Raw genomic sequence first — 14,481 nt, forward strand, 5'->3', positions numbered from 1 at the left:
TTTGAGATAGGGGTCATGTCTGTTCACTTTGCCTTTAACCTGTTAGCATAGAATCAAATACCATTCTTGCTCTGCATGGCGCATTATCTGTTCTCATTATCTGTGCACTGAATTCATGTACGTTGCCAAAGTTGCACTCAGTATCCCCCAAGAAACTTGAAGAAACTTTTGATGATAGCATCTTTGGTGTCTAGCATCTGCTGCTATTACGAAGTGACCCCTGTGTCTCTTTTTTGTACAGTTGATCTAACATACTTCACTTTGACCTTGACTCTCGTTGATGCGTGGGCGTGTGTCAGGTTTGGGAAAGAAGGGTCCATGCCATGTGGATCTGAGTGTAACGTAGAGCTCATCTGTCACCTGTGTGCACTAGGGGTGTCAAAAATAATCGATTATAAGATGCATCGCGATGCGGACGTGCACGATTCTGCATCGATTCACAAATGTCAAAAATCGATTATAAAAATAATAAAAAAATAATAATAAAATAAAATATAATGGAAGTACATGCAGTTGTTTATTTTAATTATGTATCATAATACAATGCAATTACAAATGCACTTTTATTTTAAAAGTAGCCACACAGTGAGAAAAAAGAAAGTGAGAAAAAATAAATCATGTATTGCGGAAAAAAGTGATGCATCGATTTAAGATGCATCGATTTAAGATGCATCGAGATGCATCGATAATCGTACTCGAATCGAATCGTAGCCCTCTGAATCGTAATCCAATTGAATCGTGAGGCCAGTGAAGATTCACAGCCCTAGTGTGCACTGCAGCATCTGAGTGTAACGTAGAGCTCATCTGTCACCTGTGTGCACTGCAGCATCTGAGTGTAACGTAGCGCTCATCTGTCACCTGTGTGCACTGCAGCATGTGGATCTGAGTGTAACGTAGAGCTCATCTGTCACCTGTGTGCACTGCAGCATGGCCTGTTGTCTGCTCCTGTGTGTCCCTCATCCATCTAGTTCTGTGTCCAGTCTGTCTCATCAACATGATTCTCTCTTGTCCTCTTTTTCCCTTCGTGATTCATTTTCTCATGTTGCACTTCCTACATGATTTTGTCTGTTTTAAGATGAATCTAATTTCTCCCTCTCTTCTTTCTCTATTCCCTACAGATTCACCGACTAGTGACTCAGCTAAATCCAAGGTGAGTGTGCGTGCACAGTGTCTAAGATAAGAGGAGGTAGGTGACGAGCACTAAAGCTTGCCCCACCGGTCGAGATACATTTAGCATAGCATACACTTAGACAAAGGCTAGCCAATGTTTAGTCTGTTAACACTGCATCACTGACCAGTCTACAACCAGCTTTCAAAGCACAGCCTCTCATATCAAAGATCCTTTTGAAATTGCTTCAAAATGTTCACATAAATGTTCTGCTCTGAGTACCGTAATGCATTACATTTATCATCTGTGGCTGAAGTAATGATATAATCCTGATTTATAAAATGGCTCTATCAAATCGAGCAATCTGATTGGCTCACAGCTGTGGTATAATGAGCATATACCACAGTCAATATACCATAGTTAGAGCCACTCACTGTGTGAGCAAAAAAGAGCCTTGAGAGCAGAGCAGAGCAGAGAGGCTTTATAAAGCTGAATAGATCCAAACAGCTCATCTCATTTTTGCTCTTCTAATTTTTTAAACACTGATTTAAGACATTTAAATAATAATAATAATTTTCATATTACCATACTTGGTAACCTTTTTATAAAAGCAATCATTATACCACACCTGAGGGTGTTTTACGGAAGAAGCACGACCCTTAGGTGTGGTATAATGAGCATATACCACGGCCTGTCGTGATCTATTGCTTAAATATAATCTAATAAATATAATCTAATATATAATAATAATACATTTAATTTATAGAGCGCTTTTCTAAAAACTCTGACACTTTACAGTGCAAGCGTTAAAAGATCAAAGAAACAAGACATTAAAAACAAGAATTACATAGCATACAGTAAATATCACACACGACACAAGTAATTAAACATTAAAAGCGCTTTGAATAGGTGTGTTTTGAGTAATGATTTGAACTGGGGCAGGTCGGTGCAGTCTATATAATCCTGATCTTAAAGGGATAGTTCAAATTATTGGACATAAAGTTGTATGAACTCCAGTTGTAGAGTGTCTGGGGAGCTGACTTGCCGATCCATGAGTCCCGTGGGCGGAGCTCTAGCTTGATCTGAGTGGAGATAAACGAGTCACATTGTACGGTCATGGAGTTATCAAGTTTAACTCCTAAAGAAAGCATGCATGTGTTATGACATCTCATTTCATCAATAAAACCGCAGTCTTGCTGTTGATCTGACCGCACTATTTATTGGCACTACTTTCTGGCTCCGCGCACTGCATCCGTGGCGGTCACTAACACTGACTACGTTTACATGCACACAATATTCCACTATTATTCGGAAAATGACAATATTCTGAATTTGATAAGGGTCATGTAAACGGCATATTCCAGTTGCATTTTCCGAATTTGCCCTTTTTCCGAATTTAGCATTTTCCGATTAAGACATCTGGGTTATTCCGGTATTATTTGGGTTTTAGGAGGATTTTTGATCATGTATACAGCGCATTCGGAATATACGTTTCAATCAGGGTTTTTACCGCAGTTTGCGACGCATGTTGCCTGTTATTATATTATTATTATATATTATATTATTATTAGTTGTGGTCAACTGATGTGTGCTAGAAAGAGCTAGAAGAGGCGATATAATATATAGATAACATATAATCCGTGATCTCTGGCATGCGAAAAGAAAAGCCCACATTTCTGATCGGGAGGAGATGAGAAACATCGATTGGTGTCCACGGAAGCCTAAAGTGCTTGCGAGCCTGCGAGGTAATAATGTAGGCTAATAGCCTACTTTTTATGAAAGACTTTGATGTGTAAATAATCGCAACGCCAAACTTTCCAGCAGCAAGCTCCTGAAATGGACTAAGTGATCCTCTGTTTATTCTCAACAGAAAAACTCGGCCCACCTGCATCTCTCTCTCTCCCCCTCTCCCTCACTGTTGGGGAGGGCGAGCTACGGCTGCATGTAAACGGGAATATTAGTGGATTATTCATTTAGTTGGAATATTGTCATTTTCCGAATATGGGCAAAAACCGGAATATTGTGTGCATGTAAACGTAGTCACTGTGTACAGGTGTTTCAGACACAGCACGCTCTGTATGTCTGTAAACAGCAAGGCAAGTTGACAAAATGGTACCCACTTGTGATTTTCCAGGCTGTAGCAATCAAAACTTTAGTGATCCTGTATTCCATCATTTCCCTGTCACGGATCATGCCCATAGACAACTCTGGCTTGTTGCAAAAGGGTTGAGCTTCGACACAAAGCCAGCGAGGATAAAAACAATGAGTGTATGGTGCTCATTTCACCTATGAAAGGATTATTTACCTCCAGAGCAGAGGAAAACCCATGTAGCCTACTGAAGAGCACTGCTGTGCCAAAACCCTGAGATTTTTTTTGGTACGAGAGACTATAGTACCTAAATCTAACAATGTTGTCAGTTAAAAAAAAAATTAATAAATACTGTACATAGCCTATAGGCTACTCGGCAGCAGTAGCTCTCCAACTCTGTTGATCTGCGTCTTCTTGCTCCGCCTCTCTCTCTCTCTCTCTCTCTCTCTCTCTCCTCTCTCTCTCTCTCTCTCTCTCTCTCTCTCTCCTCTCTCTCTCTCCTCTCTCTCTCTCTCTCTCTCTCTCTGCCCATTCTTCTAGGTCGATCTGACAAGTTCCTCATCTGTGTATTCAGGTTCATAAAGACATCCCCTCAAATCTGGTGTAAACGGCATATCTTCATAGTTTTCATAGCCACAGATGTTTAGTATGTTTTAGTAGCCTGTTTACAGAGCGCGCTGTCTGAAACACCTGTACACAGTGTTGGTGACCGCCGCGGATGCAGTGCGCAGAGCCAGAAAGTAGTGCCAATAAATAGCGCGGTCTGATCAACAGCAAGACTGCGGTTTTATTGATGAAATGAGATCATAACACATAATGCATGTTTTCTTTAGGAGTCAAACTTGATAACTCCGTGTCCCTAGAATGTCCGCCGGAACTCGTTTTTCTCCACTCAACCACTCTACAAGTGGTATGGAGTTCATATAACTTTGTCCAATAATCCAAACTATCCCTTTAAGGAGAAAAATGCAATCTGTCAATATCAAAAGCTAGCGTTTTTTCATCACTGCACTGCTGTTATCTGGCTGCTTTCCTTCAGCTTTAATGCCAATCATGACAGAGCTCAGACTCCCCCTGCAGGCCATGCTGTGCTATCGCTCCTCTTGCTTCTGCTTGAAGGCCGGCATGGAAACAATACTGTGCTCCCTGTCAATCATGCCCCTAATGTTCCTCTCTCTGTCCGCTTCTCTGGTTTGTGGTGCTTCAGAGGAACAGGTGGAGTACAGATCAGAGTTCTCAGGCAGGGCTGAAGGGATGAGTGTTTCTCTGTTTGCTGTGTTCTTCATGATTTTTGGCATCATAAATATTGACTTTTGGATTCTTGTGCTCTCTCTTTCTCTCTCTTCCACTGTCACTCTGCAGGGTTCCTGGGGTTCAGGGAAGGACCAACGAGAGCTCCTGGTCTCCTCCATCTTTGCTGCAGCCAGTCGCAAACGAAAGAAGTCAAAGGAGAAGCCGCAGCCTAGCAGCTCAGACGATGACTTAGATGCAGTGTTCTCCAAGAAGGAAATCCCTGGCCAGAAGCCAAACAACCACGGCCCCCAGGCGGAGGCGCAGAACGAGACCCAACCTTGCCCAAACACCAAGCAACAAGTACGGGCAGAAGAGAGGAAGGAGAATGGGACAAGTGCGGAGCTGACACCTAAGACCAAGAGAGAGCACAGAAACTCCTTCCTGAAGGAGAAGACTCCCTCGCCCTCGCCATCCCCAAATCTCTCAGGCTCTCCCAGCCTCAGCTACCAAGCGGCTCCTCAGGGGAAGTTGTCGCTGTCAGATCCCCCCTCCCAGCTGGATGAGAACACCTCAGACCTGGGAACCATGAGCTCTGGGGCGTCGGTGCCGAGGTCACGACCCAAAAAGTGGACGACGGGAGCATCGGCTGACTGGCCCGCAGCAGCAGGCGCGGGGCCGGGAGCGGGAGCCGGGGCCTCCGCCGGTGCAGAGGTGAGCTCCATCACCTCTGACTACTCCACCACTTCTTCCATCACTTTCCTGACCGGGGCAGAGTCTAGCACGCTCAGTCCAGAGCTGCAGGGTGGGGAGGAAGCGGACGACGAACGCAGCGAGCTCATCAGTGAGGGCCGACCTATGGAGACGGACAGTGAAAGTGACTTCCCGGTGTTCGCCCCGGGGGGCGGCAGCAGCCAGTCCACACCCTGCCCCGAGCAGAGCCAGAGTCAGGAAAAGACCGAGGCAGCAGCTGAGGGCAGCACCACCCCGAAACTGGAGGTGCGGCGCCTCTTCCCCTCACACAGGCTGATGGAGTGCGACACCCTCTCCCGGAGACGCTCCCTGAGACAGAAGACGGACAGCGAGTCGTCGGTGGAAGGTGCGGCCGGCAGCGGGGAACGTGGCGAGGGCAGGGCGGATTCTTCCACACGGCTGTCTCGCGTCCTGGAGGTGATGAAGAAGGGGCGGTCCACCGGCAGCCTCAGCTCCTCTTCCCGCAGTGAGTCGGAGGCGCGCCCCGAGCCGGCCTGGCGCCTCAAGATCACCGAGCGGCTCAAGTTCAGGTTACGCTCGTCCACCGACGACATGTTCGGCCTGGGCGCCCAGAAGAACCGCGCCCCCGACGCTCGCAGCAAGAAGAAGAGCATCCGCAGGAGGCACACCATGGGCGGGCAGAGAGACTTCGCCGAGCTGGCAGTCATCAACGACTGGAGGGAGCAGGGCGGAGTGGACCAGGCGGCCGAACTGTCGGCGGTGGACCGCCTCAAGCCCAAATGCTCCTCTCAGGACTTCTCCATCCGGGACTGGATCGCCAGGGAGCGCTGCCAGGGCGGATCGGTCTCTGAACTCGGCACGGAGGTCGCTCCCAAAGCCGTCCCGGAGGACGACCTTCCGGAAGCTCCTCAGAGACCATCTCCGTCTGCCTCCCCCGGCCCGCAGCCTCCGCCAGGTGAGCAAGTCAACGGAAGCGGGCTGCAAGGCAAAAACAAAGCCAACCTGGTGGCAGATGCACACCCGCACAAACTCTCTGGAGCGCAAGTCGTCCGCTCACGGTTCTATCAGTATCTGTGAAACAGCAAGGGTGGGCTTGTCGATGTGTACTTGACGTGTAAGAGAGAGAGAATGGCTGCGTGAATGTATGTATGTAGGTATTTTAGCTAAGGTTACTGCACAATATTTTTTCTACAAAGTATATGTATACTGTATGTATCTACTGTACATATTGTGTATAGGCTCACATGAATTGTTAGTGGAGTAAAGTTGAAGAGTTTTGTTTGTGTGTAATTCCATTGGCACGTCGGCTAAACTGGAACAGACATGGGGGAAAAAATATGCGGACTTTCTTCTGCAAAGATCGAACCCCCGTAATGCAAGAATGTGACCGAGCTGTTGATGCGTGACGCTAATATGACAGACATGAAAACTTTTCCTTCCCTATAAGACAGGATACATGTATGGAATGTTATGCAGGACTGAAATGCATTGAAAACAAAAAGGGTCAACTTGACAATTACTGAAGAATCCGTCACCTACTCTGCACGAAGACGCCTTTTTTTCTAAGGAATCATGGTTCAGTTCTTCCTATAATAAATGGTATGAAGAATGTATTACAGTACTCTTTCCTATTTTTGACTAACATTAGTTGCTTATGACAATATTGTCATTTTCAGAACAATATGTACACTTTTTTTGTCTGTACTTGAAGTATGTTGATATAATTGAGGGCTGCTTTCTGAGCTGTGTACTGTAGGAAGTTTATCCCCCCCCCCCCTTTTTTTACCCCTTTTTTTACAGTACAGTCATAACAGCCAGATATTAGCTTGAGGGGCTGGAGAGAATAGTTTTAATAAAATAAAACCTTGCGATGAAGTGCTGATAGAGTAGTGTGTTATGCTTGGTACAATAGAGTTGTCATTTCCAAACTTTCTGCAGTTAATAGTCCAAAAAGTTTTTTAATTTTTTTTTATCTGTGTGAATCATCGTTTCTTTATCCCAAAAGAAAAAAGTGCCTCTTTTTTTAACATGAAATAGACTAGGGTGCCATTACCTTGTTCTTACAGAGACTGAAAAACACTTTTTTTTTAAATTGGGAACGCAAAATCTTATAGGCATTCCAGAGTATGTTTCTTCTTTTTTCCGGCTCCTATCTCTTTTTTCTCTTCTTTTTTTTGTTAAACTTTCTCACAGAAGATTTGGAACATTACATTTATGTTTCAATGTGTAGGTTTCCCGTTTAGTTTTTTGCTTCCCCCTTTGTAATTTTTCAAGTGCAGTAAAGTGTATGGTTACTCAAAACCTGGGAGAGACTGGGAGGGGGGGAAATGTGTCTCTGGAACTGCATGCAACAGTGAGCATCTCACCTGTGTACTGTACAGCATAATGTGGGTGCAACACCCTCCCTCAAGAAACACTGGAAATAAATCATCTTTATTAGATTGTGGTGTCTGTGTGTGTGCTTGCAGTGGCGATTCTAGAGTCTGTTGGGGCCCTAGGCAAAGATTCTAAGGGGGCCCTTCCCTTCCAACCAGCATTCATCATAATTATTTTATAAATAATTGGTCAAAAAAAGTACAAAGTCTAAACATTTTTCATTCAAAAACAATAAAAACCTCAATAAATAACCCAATAACTTCAACATTGTCACATTATATCTTATACAGTTCTTATAGTGATTATCACCTTGGGATGGGTCAAATTGATCACAAGCAGATGATCATTATAACAGATTTTCTTCTTTTTCTTTATTTCTCCTGCAGATTAGCATGTAATTGACATTTGTATATTTATTACATGAATACAGTACATATAAAGGAATGAAATGGACAGCTTCCCTATTTACTGAATGTTATTGACTTTAAAAATACAGTAAGTTAGGCCTCCAGCTGTTGTGTAAGTCAAAAATTATAAAATGTAGTTTTAAACATTTCTTCTACTGTTCTCAGGTGTGCCAAGGCTCAAAATGATCACTGTAAGCGGAGTATTGATCACTATAAGTTAATTATTTGCTGTGTGGAGAAGGTGGGTGGGGTTGTTATAGAGCTAGATTGCCATTTTGCTTATTGATTGAGAGAATAAGTCCTGGAGTTGGCGTTTGTGTCCAGTGATCTTGCTGGACTGATTCACAACCTGTCAGTCTGCATTCAGTAGCCTACTATGTAATTGCTTAATCAGTAGGCCTCTCTGCTCTACTGTCTGGCTTTCCTTTTCCTCATCCGCTTTTTTTCTTTTTTGACTTCCAGATAACTTCTTCATTGTTCCTCTTTCACTTTCAATTCAAGAGAAAGTACATGAATCATGCAAGTTTGACAGGAAGGATTCACATATGTTCTCTTGAATTGAAAGTGAAAGTGAATGACCGTGAACCATTCCTGTCAAACGTGCATGATTCACATTCTTTTGAATGTATGTTTCACTTTCAATTCAACAGAATGTACATGAACCATACGAGTATGACGGCAATGACATGGGGCCTCTTTAGGGGGGTTTCAATGTCATTGCAAATCGTCCATTGGTTGTTTATGGGGAGGGAGTTGCGGTCATTGCTGTGGAGTAAGGTTTCTCAGCCATCGCCCCTAATGGCCTGGGGTGCCAAGCAATTGCCTGTTCACAAGCTGCGCCTCTATGTGTGTGTGTGTGTGTGTGTGTGTGTGTGTGTGTGTGTGTGTGTGTGTGTGTCATATGGTTTTACATAGCAAGGACTCTCACTCTGCTGGGTTTGGGGTCTCGTCGGACTGGCCCGACCTCAATGACCTTTGTGTGCGAACTGGAGTGTCCCTGGACTGGGTGAAGTCTGACTCAGACACTGTAATCGTGTCTGAGGATGTTATATCTGACTGTACAGTTTCAGTAAGGGTAACTGTTAATGATACTCAACATCATGTATCACCAGCCAACACACGCAGGTACCTGGTAGGGCTGCAACAACAGAGGCAGCAACAACACTGGACCGGTTTAAAGTTACAGGGAAAGCTAGCATGTATTCCCACTGCAGATCATACAGTTTCCCATACAATATTCAAGAACTACGCAGTTAATGAGGATATTCTTACATTTGCAGTTAAAGCCAGATTACAGGTCCTCCCAACCAGACTCAATCTCTCTCTGTGGTACCCCAATACATTTTCTCCTCATTGCCTGCACCATCATAACACCCTGACCCCAACCATAGAGTCACTGTCACATATTCTGAATGGCTGCCATGTATACAAAGGTATGTATATTTCCAGACACGACAGGATTGTTGACTTACTGGTTAAGGACATGCTTCTATACATCCCACCTTCTTCTGTTGAAGTTTATACTCACACAAGGGTTTCATCTGACATGTTCATACTATGCAATAATGAAACAGATCTTTTCAAATGTGACAGCCAATACACCAGATGTTGTTGTTGTTGATGAAGAAAGCAGAGAAGTCACCATCTTAGATGTAGGCTGTACGTTTGACTATAGTCTGGAGGAGACATTCCTTGCTAAGGTTTTAAAATACCAACCTCTCAAAAATGAGATTGAACAACTCGGGTACAAGTGCAAACTACTTGTGTTTATATTTGGAAGCCTTGGAAACGTCCACAGACTAGTTGTAAGGGGTTTGCAGATGGCAGGAATTCCAAAGCCAAAAGCTAAAGCATTAGCAAAATTCTGCTCAATATCTGTGATAATAGGCAGCCGCCACATATGGAGGAGACGCTGCTTCCTGTATCCATAGACAGATCAGACATGTCAATGAGATTCTGAGCTTGTATGTGCATCTACCACTATTTGTGTTCAAGAATTTCTCTTGTAAAATGTGAACATAAATAAATATATTAAATGTGTGTCATATGGTTTTACATAGCAAGTAGGGCTGGGTGATAATTCATAGTTTCTTTCAGTGGAATCATGGTGATTTGGGGATAGCAAGGACAATTTATGGGAAAAAAACTATGGAAGGAATGATATTTGAACATTTCAGTTTTGTTTGACATCACACCAAACATCTAGCCTGGTACCAAACATCACCATTCAGTTCAATGGGGTGAACATGAATTTGATTATTTACCTCCGCCATAGTCTCACTGGAAGCAGGCTGTGGGGATAGTAGTTTTTTCTAGACAGTAGACACCAATGACTGGCCAGAGCTGACAAAAAAAGGGTTAAATCCGAGAACACACACACCACTCGATGGGAATTATTATATTTTTTTATTTTATTTTAGTGAACTAGATTTCAGTTCAGTTTGAATCCAGTAGTTGGCGATAAATGCAAGACTTGGATGCCAACCGCCATAAAACCAATATTATCCAGCTCCAGCCAGGGCCAGTACAGAGCACACTCCCTAAGTACAGAGCACGCCCATAAGCGAATCCCTCTATCTAAAGACCACCTCAAACAAACAACAGTTCAATGCTCAATGTTCAATTCCTTCCCAAACAAGAAAATGTTACATAATAAATAAATCAAATATGGCATATTTTACATAAGCTATTAGTATTCACAACGCGATCTAGATGGATAAATAGCACTACAGGTGAGTGGAAAATTTAGCCTGTTTGATCTGGGATTTGGGTGAGGTGTTCCTTTTTTTAAGATGAAACACAGCTTTTACATTTCTATATACATGGTATATCATAATTATTACATCTTTATTATCACACAATTACCCCTATTATGTTGTTACTAAGCTGTTACAGATGTTCACAGAAGTCACTCAGGGGCTTTTAGGGAACTTAATTGTTCAGCCTTCATTCATATTCAACCTCAATGCCTCATTTAACAAAGGCACCTGCCTACTTTTCCTCCTCCCCATTTTCCTATGACAGGTACATTGAAATGACATGGGTGTATGCTACATGGAAATTATCAATACTGTGACCTTTGAGACTTACTGTCAAATGCTCTCTGTAATAAAGCAGTGTTCAAGGATGAAATAATCTTAAAGCCATTTAGGACAGAAACAGAACATTTTATTGAAATACTGTACTTCCTCATAGGGTGGCTCTTCTCCCCGAAGATCTGCACCAGGAGGACCTTGGTCTCCACGTTGAGCATGATACCTGCTCACACACAAACAGAATTAACTAAGGACATGTGATTGCCAGTGAATGTGCACATTTTGAAAAGCATTGTATTTATGGTAAATGGCCAGCTTTTTATAGTGCTTTTATCCAAAGCGCTTTGCAATGAGTAGGTACATTCACCCATTCATTCATACATCAATGGCAGCAAGCTACCATGCAGGGTGCTGGCATACCATCGGGAGCAATTTGGGGTTCAGTATCTTGCCCAAGGACACTTCAACATGTGGACTGGAGGAGGCGGGGATCGAACCACTGACCTCTTTTATCCAAAGGGATTAGTGGACAACCCGTTCTACCTCCTGAGAAACAGCTCCAGTCTGCCAGTGGGCCATCACGATAAGAGGCATAATGTGTTAATTCCACTACAAGAGAGACTTGATGTTCTCTTAAATTAGGTGGGGAATAATGTGCGCATAAATCAACCAAAACAGCTGGAAAATATATGCATTATTGGACATCGGCAAAAAAAAAAAATCCAATATTGTGCATCCCTTTTCAGGCTGGTTTAAAAAACGTGTTGTTTCCTCATTCTTGATTTGTTTTGTGTATTGTGTTTTTAATGTGTTGCTTTCTTGACCTTAAAAAACAACAACTTGTAAAGCGACTTTGAGTACCTTGAAAAGCGCTCTATAAATAAAATGTATTATTACAAATGTATTCTACTATATTTGTGTAAAGTGACCCATTCATAAAATTCCCTAATAGTCCCTGACTTATCCAGAGACTTTATCAAATCCCCTAACTTTGCCTGCCTGGAATATCCCTCTCTACATTCCATGATAATCCACGACCGGAGGGACCCTCATAAAGTGACACACACCATAGTTCTCCATCTGCTCCAGGACTTGCACTCCGCATGGATAAGGGATCATGGGCGGCGTAGATGAACTCCACATGTCCTGAACACGTCCAGCACACTGCTGAACGTGGCCTTGCTCTTGGCTTTGCTGGCCACGCGCTCCAACAGGTCATTGTGAGCCACCAGCGACTTGTCCTTTTTGTCCCTTCAGACAGGCTGGGCTGCCGTGGAAACGCTTCAGCACCTACGGGTGACAGTTTGTTTTGGTTATATGAAGCATAGCGAAAATTCTATAAGAGAGGCTGTAATGTCATTCATTCACTCTCTTTTCATTCATTCACTCTCCTAGGATAAACCCTCTAGTTGTCATACCCACTCCTGCTTCTAGGAGAAACCCTTTAGTTGCAGTGTTGGGCAAGTTACTTTCAAAATGTAATATACTACATATTACTAGTTACTTTCATTTGAAAGTAATAAGTTACTTTACAATATTACTTTCTGTGTAGAGTAACTCATTACTTATTACACTACTTTTGCATTACTTTCACCAAAATAACAGCAGCAGCAGAATGACATTGCCGCCCCGGAACCATCCCGAAAAATAATTTCAACCAAATTCTAAATGTTATTATTTTCCTTTCTTATTGTCATCTATAGTGGTTATTTGCATAAAAACACACAGTTTGATTAGGAAATGATTGTATCTTTTTGAAATATATGCTTTGATTTAATCAAATGTAACTCAATTTGTAACTTGAGTTACTTGACAAAGTAACTGGTATAATATTACTGAAATCCTATAAGTAATAAGTTATATTACTGAGTTACTGCTAAAAGTAATATATTACATGTAATATGTTACTTTTGTAATGAGTTACCCCCAACACTGTTTAGTTGTCACGGGCTCTCATTTATCCCGTCTGTCGTCATTCACATCTTTCCCGGTTAGGAGAAAACCTTTAATGTCACGCCCACTCATTCATAAAACTCAGTCATCAATCACCCCTTTCCTGCTTCTACCTACAGTCACTGTTTGTGGGCGGTAACACTTAGATTAAGCCAATCAGAGTAAGACACCTCCACAGGGGGGATATTCAATCTACTCTGGCTGCATCCATCTACCCCTGCTGATCATGACGTCATAATCAAGCTGACGTCATGATGGAGTCTAATCGCCAAAAATATATCTATGTTTATGTGCCTACAGGCTCATGTATCTAATCATCTAATAAATCATTGTCATTCAAGAAATGGTCTCTCTGGTTGAAATGCAGTGGTACAATGTACTTAAAGCCCCTGGAAACCCAAATCTACAATAACCTTCATTGTTTACAGTCCAACTGACACGAGAATGAGTTGAAGTAGATGATCAATACTTTCTGTAGATGTTTTACATTTTGGGTAATCTCTATAAACAGTTATGAGACAGCATATGAGACGTCGTCGGACTGTAAACATGACAGAAGCGCTTCCGCTTGGGGCGGACGTCCGCTCTACACCGGAAACCCTGAAATATTGTCCGTCTGTCCCAGAGTCTTATTTGTCAGACTGATAGACTCTGGGTGCCCAGATGGGGGTGCAGGTTACCTAGATCTGGGTGTTGGACAGCACTGCAGGGGTACCATGCTGGACGGCAGACCTGGCTGAAGGCCCCCGGGACACACACTCTGCAGCCGCAGCAGGCAGCGAGCAGGCTTCATGGCACAACCATCACTTGACCTACAGACAAACAGACCATCACACTGACCTACAGACAAACAGACCATCACACTGACCTACAGACAAACAGACCATCACACTGACCTACAGACAAACAACAGACCATGACACTGACCTACAGACAACAGACCATGACACTGACCTACAGACAGACAACAGACATCACATGACCTACAGACAGACAACAGACCATGACACTGACCTACAGACAGACAACAGACCATCACACTGACCTACAGACAGACAACAGACCATCACACTGACCTACAGACAGTAGCGGAGCGTACACCGGGGCAGAGGGTGCGCCCGCCCCGGGGCCCACTCGTCTGGGGGGGCTCCATCAAAAACATTTTTTTTTTTTTTTTTTTTTGCAGGTCAGGCCAGGCCACTGGGCCCGGCTGGCAACCTGTGTTTTTCTTTTTCTTCTTCAGCTTGTCTGTAAAGTGGCTTCACTGTAGGCTTTCTTGTACATAATATTACTTGGCTCAATTAGTGACAAATTGTGTTTTCGGATATAGGGGCTCAGGGTGCGAACTACGGGGGAGCTGGGGGGGCTTTGGCTCCCCTTAAAGAAGTAGTAGACCCCCTGAAAGGCTGACTTGTGAAATTTGGGGGGGTCTCTAAATTATTGACTAATAGCCTATATATTACCCCATGTATTTTCTATTTCTTTTTCTGTACCTTCATAGTGAATAATGCGTAAAATTACGCTATTTTAATCGTATGATTCAGAGTGTGCTCAATCACTGTCAAATTC

At 43.2% G+C, this 14,481-nt stretch overlaps 1 protein-coding gene across 1 annotated transcript in view; it reads left to right on the forward strand.

Annotated features, from left to right (window-relative positions):
• Positions 1-7,458, forward strand: part of arhgap21a (Rho GTPase activating protein 21a) — a 38,572-nt gene extending 31,114 nt beyond the window's left edge. The window contains exons 21-22 of the mRNA XM_083654912.1: positions 1,119-1,150; positions 4,560-7,458. Coding sequence (XP_083511038.1) covers positions 1,119-1,150; positions 4,560-6,218 — 1,691 coding nt within the window. The 3' untranslated portion in view covers positions 6,219-7,458. The remainder of the gene's footprint in view (positions 1-1,118; positions 1,151-4,559) is intronic.
• Positions 7,459-14,481: the final 7,023 nt, after the last annotated feature.

This window comes from Poromitra crassiceps (genome assembly GCF_964638095.1).
Source record: "Poromitra crassiceps genome assembly, chromosome: 2".
Taxonomy (NCBI): Eukaryota; Metazoa; Chordata; class Actinopteri; order Beryciformes; family Melamphaidae; genus Poromitra; species Poromitra crassiceps.